Source organism: Microcebus murinus, chromosome 10 (genome assembly GCF_040939455.1).
Source record: "Microcebus murinus isolate Inina chromosome 10, M.murinus_Inina_mat1.0, whole genome shotgun sequence".
Lineage (NCBI taxonomy): Eukaryota > Metazoa > Chordata > Mammalia > Primates > Cheirogaleidae > Microcebus > Microcebus murinus.
The window spans coordinates 81,269,787-81,282,184 of record NC_134113.1 but is presented as its reverse complement, the minus strand read 5'-3'; the positions used below and the strand labels follow the sequence as shown (position 1 = coordinate 81,282,184).

Genomic DNA, 12,398 nt, shown 5'->3' with positions numbered 1-12,398 from the left:
AAGAACATTTTCACTTCCATATAGTTACAGCCTCTCTGGCGGCCAAATACAGTTCTTCACTGAAGCTGGACTGCGAGTAAGAAAAGGAGGAAGCAAAGACTTGTGGTACCTGCCTACACTACCTGCCTGCCTGCCTTGGCAGCCACTCTGCCCGTGGCTTGCCTCTCCCCATCTCTGGAGTCTGAGCAGTCTCGTACCAGTATAGATGAGAGTGGGAACAGACACAGAGAAGTTCTGAGTAAGTCGTGAGCCAGTAGCAGTGTGAATTGGGCTGTTGTGGGTCGAGCGACATCCATGGCTTGGAGGATGAACCAGCGGAGACCTGAGGGAATTTGTGGTCAAAGTGGAAGAAAAGAAAACAACACGTACAACAGATTGCAAAGTTATGTTAAAATAATTTCAAAAGAGCTTTAGTTAGGGGAGAGAACTTATTTTCTTTAATTCCTAGCATGCAAAAAACAAGTTAAAATTAAAAAAGAAAAGCTAAAAATTAACTTGTTAGGACACAGTTATAAAAGTTTGGATTAATAAATTAGGACTGTGAATAAGAAAAATAGCAAGCAAAACAGTCAACGGAATTAAATAAGAAAAAGACTGAGATTTGGATTTTAAGTTGCTTTAACACATTTGTGATTATTCTGATCACAAGAGAACTTACTATATAGTATTTATGGGGGTGGGGAGGACATCCATAAAACTGAAAAGTCAAATATAAAGTTCTCATATTACATTTGAAACTGAGATATGAATTGCTGATATAATTAATTATATTTTTCTATAAAGAAAGTTTAACAACTGCTTCTGTCTAGCATCTCAAGATAGGGGTTCTCAAGAATATGAAAATGACAGCATAAAGAGAAATAAGTAAACTGAATGGATATAAGCAGGTACACACTTTCCATTATTTTAACACACTAAACGTGTGACTTAAACCCAGGTTATACTATAAATAAAACAAAGCCAGGGGACCCTGCTTTTAAAAAGACATTAATAAAGCAATGTAAATAATTTTGTCTGGCTCTCATACAGAATATATTATGTGAACTACATTGTGAATTGAAATTTCATAAGATATTAACTTACATCCTACAACAGAATCACATCTGTGTGTGGATATAGATATACTTAGATCAGATATACAAGTGTATATTCACATATAACATTTAAAATTTTCAAGAAGAAATTTGGCTAAAAGGGTTACACTGAATAGAATAAAAAGGTATATTACATAAATAAAAATCTTGAACTTCATATTAGCAATTATTTCACTGCACAATGTCTTTGCTTACACACAATGAGGGAAATAGAATCATATATGAGCACACTCTGAAAAACGATCATATCCCCATTTTCTCGAATTCAAGTTAAAGGAAGGCCAAGAGCCCAACTTTTCCTGATCTTTTTTTCTTTTCCATTGTTATACTATCAACTGCCCAGACATCATTACTTCAACCATGATTTGAGAAGGTTTAAACATGAGCTATCATTAATTGACCATAATGGTCTTTCCTAAGGTCTACAGTCTACTTTCTGAAAATATTGCTGATTTTACAATAGGACAAAAGCTGTTTTTTTAACAAAAGCTGTTTCTGCTTTTTGCTGCAATATAAATTAAAAAGATGTTTATTAAAACTGATAAAAAGGAAACATCTCATTGGTGATCTATTTGTATACAAACGAGTGAGGTTTTGTTTTTGTTTATTTCTAGGCTGAAGTGAGAAAAAGTCTAAGAATTCTTAGACTGAAAAGAATCAGTGCTGTACACAGGAGAATTTATAGCTAAAGTCTCTTAAAAAGCACATTTAAGTAGAGAAGCAATAAATCATATTTCAAAGCACTTTCTACCAAGAGAGTTCAGCTAGAAAACATCAAAAGGATTTATATTGTGTATTACACTAAAAATCTAAAAGGAAAAAGTGAACTAATAAAGTGGAAAACACCATTAATACAAGTGAAATGAGTAAGATAAAATGAACGTTGTAAAATGTTCAAATTATGACAGCAAATTAAAATTCAAATACACTGGAGCATCACCATAATGTATTCTTGGAGTTCTACTTCTATCAGTCTCCTTTCATGAAAGGCTATCTCACAATAACACCCTGGTGGTATTTCTAATATTAAATCCATTCAGACAGGAATGTAATCTAAACTATCTTTTAGTAAATTCCTATCTAGAATCAACAATGTTATGTGATAATTAAATACCAGAATAGTTATAATCAGCAGAATCATAAAATAAGCTATGAAATAGCACTCAAATTGAATCATTATCAAAAATACAATGAAGCTTATTGAAATAAAGCAGCCTGAGTACTGAGGGTTTGTTTTATTTTAAATAACCAGACTTTGGTAGCAATATGCTTTTCAGAAAAATCTAATGAAGCAACTTAAATCAGTCATGGTGTAAATGTTTGACAATTTAAGGCAAATAGCTATAAGATTAGAAAACAAGAAAACTTACACAATCCCAGAAAGTTTACATTAATGGAACTCTTCCTGAACCCATGCAAACACATTCCCCTGCTATCCATATCTCATTCTGAGAAACCAACAGGTGGTACAGCTTTGTCTTTCTCTTTCTACTATGTAACTACTTAAATTTGCTATTAAATATTTACTTAAATTTGCTCTGCAAAGAGGGAAAAAAATCTGCATCCCTCAAAAATATATACTTGTAATCAATCTGACTCGACCTGTAGCAGCTAGCAATTCATATCCCTCTAGGAGATACTGTAAATGGAATGTAAAGCAAATTCACTTTCCAATTTATTTATTTTATTTGTCAATGTGTTTCCAAACAAAAGTAGGCAATATGTAATATTGTACTCCCTCTTGTGAATAAAATTTAATCCAAGTGATTTACAGCCAACAGAAAGAAAATGACTAAACAAAAAGAATAAGTTTAAAATGAAAATCTCATTTTAGGAAAGATTGTTAAAAAAAAAAAACTTTTTTAAAAGACTATGATTACTTTACATTCAACCTCTCCTGACTGGTCTGAGTTGGGAAACATTTTAGGTTTTCTGACTACAGAATTCTGACTACCTGATTATCTAGAACAGGAGTCAGCAACCTATAGACTGCAGGCCAAAACCATTCTGCATCTGTTTTGCAAATAAGTTTTATTTGAATATAGCCACGCTTATTCCTTTGCATACTGTCTACACCTGCTTTCACACTATAATGGCAGAGTCATTAGTAGCTTCAGCAAAAACTAAATTATTTACCCATGCCATCTGGTCATTTACAGAAAAAGTTTGCCAATCCTTGATCTAGAAGAATCTCTAGATCGATGGTCCTCAATGAAATTACTACTGGCATTTAGGATGGAACAAGTCTTCATGGTATAGAGGTGTCCCTTACTGTGTAGGATACTCAGCATCTCTAGGCCCCAAGAGGTCCTATTGTCCCAATCACTATCACAGAAAAACCTTGTTTCAAATATTCTGTGTTGACATTACCACCACCACCATGTTGAGAATCTTGGCCTTTGGACACAACAATGACACACAGGCCAAATCTAGACAACCGTAGTGTTTTGTTGAATTGCACATAGCTTTTAAAAACTGTTCAAGTCTAAATTCCTTCAGATCGGGAATCAGCAATCTCCTTTTGTTATAAAGACAGAGACTATATGGCCAGTATCTAAAATATTATCTGGCCTTTACAGAAAAAGTTTGCCTACTTCAGCTTTACACAGACCTTTGTATTCCCTATTTAATTACACCCATTATTTTATTTATATAAACTGCTTAGCCTCTGTAGACAATTGTGTTTGAGACTACAGCACAAGTCAATATTTCCTGCTTTCTATACTATGTTGCCAATAATAAGCATAACTAGATTATCTGGTAGAGGGTTTTAAGCATTCCTCAGAAAATAAGTAAAATTCCACATAATGCATGAATATTCATTTAACGCTTTTGATACACAGTGTCTAAAGATCTGGAATAAGTTTAATTTTATATTACTTAATTTGAGTTTCATATTAAGACAGTATAAATAAAACATTAGGAATATCTAAACATTTTTAAGTTTTAAATTTTGGCAGTCATCTCTAATAAGAAAAATCATCGTAGAAAATAATGTATGTTGAATAAGCCTACTAAAATGTTTCCAGTTGAATGAACATGCATAGGTAAAAGATAAAAATCTCCATAAAAGCAATTTAATTTATTCATACTTACTCCTTCATATCTTTAGATGGGGAATTACATGCAGGAAGGAATGCTGCTGGGCTACTTAATTTATCCAGAGTACACGCTGTTCCTATGGCTCGTACCACTAACCCAGACTCGCCCTCCAGATCAAAACATTGTAAGTACCCAACAACTGCATTTCCTCTCATTTCAAGTACTTTCAAGCCAATCTTTCTCTGCAGTTCACCTACAAAAAAAGGAAGAAAATTCATTCTTGCTTCATATCCCTACATTACATACTATAAAACTGAATATGGTAGTGATTAAACAACAAAACAAAATATCATAGATTTTTAGAACTTAAAGGGAACCTAAAAAATTAGCTGGTTTATTAGCCTCTTACCTTCAGGAAGGTAAGATACTACTAGCTGCATTTTACAGATGTGGCAAGTTAGGTTCACTCATTCATGCATTCATTTACCAAACAATTTTTGGTTCTATATGCGCTGGTTCTCAGGGAAGAACTGTGAAAAGGCAACATTTGAACAAAAGTCTTAGAGAGGTAGGCGATTTGCCTAAGCTTTGACTATGAATAAATGCTAGAGAGAGGGAAACTATAATCCAGCTTCCTGATGCTCAGGGCTCCCTCCTAAACCTCCTCACTTAGGGTTCTTTCCTCTACACCATTTCATGAATACAATTTCCTTTTACTACCTAGTTAGGAACAAGCTTCTGATTCAGATATCCACTTGTTAAAAAAAGGCAATCCACATGTGTGTTCAGGAGGGTGGGTCCAGGTATAGGGAATTATTCACTTATAATTTATAGCCTTCATTGTAAAATTTCAGGTAGCATGTCAAAGAAAAGCAAAAAATTTTAAAGTACGAAGTCAACCAGTAATAAAGTTATTGTTTTTAATACCTGACATTAGAGAAATGAGTCTCTGTCTGGCCTCATTTGATGCCCTGGGTGTGCGAATTCGATCAATCCATTGATATTCTGGGTCTTCATTGACCACAAGTTCTTCTACAAATCCATGAATTATCACAGCTCTATAGCACTTTGGAATAGATGTTGCTGTTAAAAAAAAAAATTATCTGTTATACGTCTATTTATCAAAAGGTAAAATTCAATTTCTAGGAAACGTATGTCTAACCTCTGATCTTTTAAATACATAAGAATATCTTTTACTATGATCATCTCAATGTATTTATAATAAATAATACTTCTAATCAGTCTTCTAAGATCCATTTTATTCTTGGAAATAATCATTTTCTTTCATGAGGGCTCTCACCTTTATCATGTAAGCACAGTAAATATAAATTATATTTTTATAATTTGGAACTAACTATAGACTATCAAGTTTTAAAAAAATCAAAACTAAAATCAGCTGGATTATAGAAATAGGTAGAAAGCGAATAAATAAATCTTTAATTATTCAAAGCACTTTGCAAAAGTACTTCTGTACACTGCATACTATAACCTCAAAATTCAAACCATTGCCTTTCTGACATAATTTGAGGAGTCAAACAGCTCTGCAGTTTTTAATAATCCACTGTCATAGATTAACTGGTACAGTAGTCACTACACTACTTAATAAACCCATTTAATATGACTCATTAAAAAATAAAACTCATTTAAGTCCAAATACCACTGGACTTAAATAAGATACTGTCAGATTCAAAAAGGTGGTCGGGTGTGGTCATTGACGCTTGTAATACTAATTGCACTTTGAGTGGCTGAGGTGGGAGGATTGCTTGAGGCCAGGAGTTCAAGACCAGCCTAAGCAAGAGTAAGACCCTGTCTCTACAAAAAATAGAAAAATTAGCTGGGATAGCCAGGTATGGTGGCACATGCCTGTAGTCCCAGCTACTCAGGAGGCTGCGGCAGGAGGATTGCTTGAGCCCAGGAGTTTGAGGTTGCAGTGAGCTATGACAAAACCACTATACTCTAGCCTGGGCAACAGAGTGAGACACTGTCTCAAAAAAAAAAGGAAAACCTGAGAACATCTATACCAAACAAGTCTCTTAAAAGAGATTTTTTGTACATTGACACTAACTCAACTACCTAGAGGTTTTTAATCTTATTAATAGAGGCTGGATGTGAGTCAACGAGACCTGCCCAGTTCAAACACATGCATTTCTTGGAGTTCTCAGGGATCCCTTACCTGTAGAAGCCTGTGTAATCTGGGGTAGCATTATAGTGCATAGCTACAATAGTCTATGCCTATCTTTCACTGTCCTGTAAGATATCATTGGATTTTGCTAACAAAAATTTCTATAAATTTATTACAATTAGATACCATTTTCTTTCAACTCAGATAAACAGTCTCAGAGCTACTGTAATTGCATCTGGAAAATTAACAATTTTCTCTTTGGCATTAAACCTGAAGTATAAAACCTTTTCTATTAGCCTTCTGAAATATCAATTTGATTTCCCATATTTATTATCAAATTTTCTATTAAATGAGTAATACAATGTATTTACTTACTGCAAAAGAATTTGACTCCACATGATGACTGCCTAAACCGATTTAAATCATTGAAGAGGTCTACTTTAACAACTACATTGATTTCTCCACGGATACCTATAAATTCAAAAGGAAAATCAAGTTTCTACCTTAAGAAAATAATGTACAATTAAATAATGAAGCAAATAAGTGCCAATTAATGATTTTAAAATACAGACAATCCCTGTCTTACGATTCAACTTATAATTTTTCAACTTTACAATGATGTAAAACTATTCTACTTTGCACTTTCAGTATAATGTTCAATAAATTACAGGAGATATTCAACATTGTATTGTAAAATAGGTTTTGTGTTAGATAATTTTACCCAACTGTAGGCTAATGTATTAATAAGTGTCCTGAGCACGTTTTAACATAGGCTACGGTGTTTGGTAGATTAGGTGTATGAAATGCATTTTTTTTTTTTTTTTTTTTTTTTGAGACAGAGTCTCACTTTGTTGCCCAGGCTAAAGTGAGTGCCGTGGCGTCAGCCTAGCTCACAGCAACCTCAAACTCCTGGGCTCAAGCGATCCTGCTGCCTCAGCTTCTCAAGTAGCTGGGACTTCAGGCATGCGCCACCATGCCTGGCTAATTTTTTCTATATATATTAGTTGGCCAATTAATTTCTTTCTATTTATAGTAGAGACGGGGTCTCGCTCTTGCTCAGGTTGGTTTCGAACTCCTGAACTCAAACGATCCGCCTGCCTACCTTGGCCTCCCAGAGTGCTAGGATTACAGGCATAAACCACCTCGCCCGGCCTGAAATGCATTTTTGACTAAAGGATATTTTCAACTTTAAGATGGGTTTATCAGTACATAACCCAATCATAAGTCATGGAGTGTCTGTAAGATATCAATCATAATAGTAATACTGTTTCTCAGTTTTTAAATTATTTTCTAAAGCAGAAGATTTATACAGTAGAGAATGATTTTCATTCTTGCCACAAGTCTTCACTTATTTCAGCCAAACTAACTGGAATGGAGTCACACTTAAATTGATGATGATGATAATGATGATGGTGGTGGTAACATATGCTGGGCATGGATAGATAATATACTAAATGCTTTACATATCTCATCAATCCAATAAGGTAATTTCTGTAGTAGTATCATCCTCATTTACAAAAGAAAAGATTAATATTTAATTAATAAAAGTTAAATAAGTTATGTAGTGTCAGTAGCTAAAAAATGGCAGAGCCAGGATTAAAATTCAGATCTTTCTGATCCCAAAGTATATACTCTTAACAATTAATGCAAGAATCTGATTTAACAAAAAAAGTTGTTTTATTCATTTCAATGCATATAAGTTAAAATAAGCTAACTAAAACACTCCAAGAATAATGGTTTTCAGAACACACTCTAATAAATAAGAATGATCCAGCCCTTATCAAAACATTTTCATTTGACTGTCCTGAATTCATGTCAAATTTATATTTACTGTGGAAGAACAAAGAAAAGTGACTTTCTAATTTACCTATTGAAATGTTAAAGAAAGATTTATGTTCCTAACAATGGGCCCATAAACACAATAGACCATCTATAAAAAATATTTAATATAAAATGTTTGGACAATTCATTCATTCATGCAGCTACTGCCTTTAATCCAAGCCCAGATTAGTTCTTCAGCAACTTTTTTTTAATTGGTAACATAATATTTGACTGGATTTTATTTCCTGATTTCAAAGGAAATACATACACATTGTAGAAAATAGGGGAAAAGACAAAGAGGAAAATAAAATTATAATCCAGAAATAAAACTCTCCAGGACAAATATTTTATAACGTATTCTACCAATTTCTGCAGTGATAATTGCATATAGGCAATTCCTGTGTTTCTAAACAAATTTTGGATGTTTTGTAACCTAAACTTTGTAATTCATAATATATCATGAAATTTCCTATGACATTGTTTTCTGAAAACATGTTTTTTTTCCTGACTATATAACTCAGGGTCTATATATGCCCTAATTTATTTAAGTAAATCCTGTTTTTCAATTTGTTTTACCTTTTTAAACATTGGTAAATATTAGGATATAAATAATGTCAACAATAAACATATACAAATCTCAGCAAATATCTTATTTTCTTATAATAAACTACTATCAATGGAATTGCCAAGTAAAAAAAGTAAAAAAAAAAGGCAGTGAGTGGCAAAGCTGGGGAGAGAAGTACCAGTTATGAATGGGTCATTTTGCCATTCTAAAGAGACATGCATTTAGGCTAGCAGTTCTCAAACGTTTTGATCTCAGGACCCCTTTACAATCTTAAAGATAATTGAGTATCTCAAAGAATTTTTGTTTACCTGTTCATATCTGGTCATAAAATATTTACCATATTTTAAAAATTGGGAATGTATTAATAAAAAAGTATACTTATTACTTCATTTAAAGTTATAATAAACTCATTCATGTTAACATAAGCAACTTTTTAAATAAAAATATTTTCAAAAACAAATTAGTGATAAGAGTGGCAATGTGTTACATTTCTGCAATTCTAATGTCCAGTTAACGAAACTCAGATTCTCATTTCTGCTCTGTGTTAAATGTATGGTAACATATCATAAAACTGCTAGGAAACTCCATTGTATATCATGAGAAGGTAAGAATAAAAATAGAGAATGACATCTGAGTAGTACATTGAAAACAGTTCTCAACTCACAGACCCTGTAAAAGAATCTCAGGGACTTTTATATGTTCCTAGACCATACTTTCAGAATCCTGCTTCAGGCAACAAAAATCCTTTGAAGAATTTTTAAGTAGAAAACATCAATATTACCAGTTAGAAAACATGTTTTAGAAATACAGAGTACCAATGCTAGCTCATTTTTAAATAATGCATTTACTGACTATATTGCACCAAGTTAGCAAGCATTATTTCAAATTACATTCAGAGAAGTAACAATTCTATGAACACCACTACTAGATGCTTATTTTTTAAAAGACATCTTTTAAAGGTACATATTTTAAAACCCAAGTGTACCACAAAAGTCTTTAAGCATAAATAAAATAGATTAAAATTGTGATTTATTTTCTTATAATATTACTCCTTACCATGTATGGTGTCATATATTGGAAACCATCCTGAGATGACTGTTGCAGCTTCACTATACAGTAAAGGATCAATATCAATGTACACTTTACCAATGGCATCATTTGCACTGTAAGTGTCATGGTCAAGAACTGTGATCTGTAGAGGTTCATCTTGTAAGTCTTCATCATCCACCTAAAAGTGTACCTTAAAATTAAATCTATATAGTTTTAAGATCTTAATCACCACATACTCTCTCTCTATACACACACACACACACACACACACACACACACCTCAAAAGATAGCTTATTTCTAGGGAAAAAAAATCTTATAGATTTATCTGCAAGCACAAAGATAGAGTAACACACAACAAAAAGTTATAACACCTTTCTCTATACAAGATATCATCATTCTGAAGAAAATAAAGAGTATAGTTCACCTCCAAGCACAAAGATAGGATGATTAACACAAAGTTTTAACTCCATGTTTTATATACTGCTCTGTATTTTACTACTAAGCCTATGATATACAGCAAAAATGCTTAAGTTATATCATAAAAGAGTTCATATATTTTCTACAGAAAGAAAGAATGCTAACAAGCACAATGACACCAAAACTTCTAAAGACAATTTCAGAGAATAAAACTGTAAGCAAAACTAACTTTATGTAAGAAAAAACAATCTAAATTCATGAATTAAGATCAGAAAACAAACGTCTACCCTCTCTTCTTCTTTTATTCAGTCACTATCAAGTACTTATCATGTCCCAAGCACTGTGGCAGATAGAAGGACTATAACAGAGAACACAGCAAAAACAATTTCTCCCTTGTGGAAGACATGTTGACTATTTTGGCTGCCATCCTCTGGGTAACATGCCATCTTCTAATTTGCTAGTACCCCTCATCAAATGTAGTGCATAGAATGAACATTCTATGGATAGTAGTAAGATTGAGACAGAATACAAAAGCACTATTATTTCCTATAATTAGAATATTATACTTTTTAAATGCAGTCTATGAATGTTCATCTTTACATCAAACATGCCACACTATTAATTAAGATTGAGTCTGTGGTTGACTAAAATCTCTGTATTATCCTTACATATGTTTTAAGTAATATCTCTGCAATCCTTATACTTTGATTAGTTTTATTTTATTTTATTTTGTTTTTTTTTTTGAGACAGAGTCTCACTCTTGTTGCCCTGTCTAGAGTGCCGTGGCGTCAGCCTAGCTCACAGCAACCTCAAATTCCTGGGCTCAAGCGATCCTCCTGCCTCAGTCTCCGAGTAACTGGGACTACAGGCATGCGCCACCATGCCTGGCTGATTTTTTTCTATATATTTTTAGTTGTCCAGCTAATTTCTTTCTATTTTTAGTAGAGACACAGTGTCTCACTCTTGCTCAGGCTGGTCTCGAAATCCTGAGCTTAAACTATCCGCCCGCCTTGGCCTCCCAGGGTGCTAGGATAACAGGCCTGAGCCACCGCGCCCAGCCTCTTTGATTAGTTTTTTAAACTTAAATATGAAACATGCCTCTCCCTATCCCGTTTAATTTTTTGTTGATTTCAGGCTAATGATTGAGCCTCTGAAGATTATTTTAAGAATTAAAGTACATTAAGGAATTACTGTTGATATCACTAATGAGCTAATGTGATCTGTGGTTTTGTTTTTAAAAAGGAGATCCTTCTCTATAAGAGATACATAATTAGGAATTCATAGATGAAACTGCATAACATCTTAAATTTGTCTTAAAATATTTCCACACAAAAAATCTGGGGTGGCAGGGTGCGGTGGCTCACGCCTGTAATCCTAGCACTCTGGGAGGCTGAGGCGGGTGGATTGCTCGAGGTCAGGAGTTCGAAACCAGCCTGAGCAAGAGCAAGACCCCGTCTCTACCATAAATAGAAAGAAATTAATTGGCCAACTAATATATATAGAAAATTAGCCGGGCATGGTGGCACATGCCTGTAGTCCTAGCTACTCGGGAGGCTGAGGCAGGAGGATCACTTGAGCCCAGGAGTTTGAGGTTGCTGTGAGCTAGGCTGACGCCACGGCACTCACTCTAGCCTGGTCAACAAGCGAGACTCTGTCTCAAAAAAAAAAAAAAAAAAATCTGGGGTGAGGGAAGTAAACAAAATAAGAACAGCAGATTATAAATAACTCTTAAAGGTGGGTGACAGATAGATAGTTCAATATACTAATTTCTCTATCTTTGTACATGCTTAAATTTTCCATAACAGAATATTAAAATAAAATTATCACTTTGAATCCCAATCCATTCTGAATGATCTACCATCCCATGGCATTCTCTCTACCACTACTGTGTTATCTATACATTTAATAAAAATGAAAGCATCATAAACCAAGCCATAAACCATTCCTCCAAAGACATTCTCCCCAATTTCTAACTCCATTAATTACACTCTCAATGTACACTTATTTAACCATCTATACCTTCACCTATGGGTATCACCATCTCCTCTCATGGCACACTGAGGTATCCCTTCCCCAACATGAAAGGGCTCTATATCAACTAAGTGATTAGAAATAGCTTGTGATATAGACAGCTAATAATATGAATAATCTGAATATAGAAGTTCAAGAATTATAATGAAGTAATTAAGAATATTTAAGATTAAATTGAGCCAATTTGAAACCATGAAATACTATCAATTAAGACTTTCTCAGAAATGTTTTGAATGTTGAAATTTTTTAGCTGCA

At 33.6% G+C, this 12,398-nt stretch overlaps 1 protein-coding gene across 15 annotated transcripts in view; it reads right to left on the bottom strand.

Moving 5' to 3' along the window:
- Window positions 1-12,398, bottom strand: part of C2CD5 (C2 calcium dependent domain containing 5) — a 96,163-nt gene that overhangs the window by 69,409 nt on the left and 14,356 nt on the right. For 7 of the 15 annotated variants that reach the window (XM_012785481.2, XM_012785486.3, XM_076007595.1 and 4 more), the window contains exons 4-8: window positions 9,701-9,872; window positions 6,634-6,729; window positions 5,064-5,219; window positions 4,191-4,389; window positions 198-322 (exon numbers count right to left, since the gene is read on the bottom strand). In XM_012785481.2, the coding sequence (XP_012640935.1) occupies window positions 198-322; window positions 4,191-4,389; window positions 5,064-5,219; window positions 6,634-6,729; window positions 9,701-9,872 (748 nt within the window). The other 8 variants (XM_012785482.2, XM_012785485.2, XM_076007587.1 and 5 more) reach the window with 2 other exon arrangements.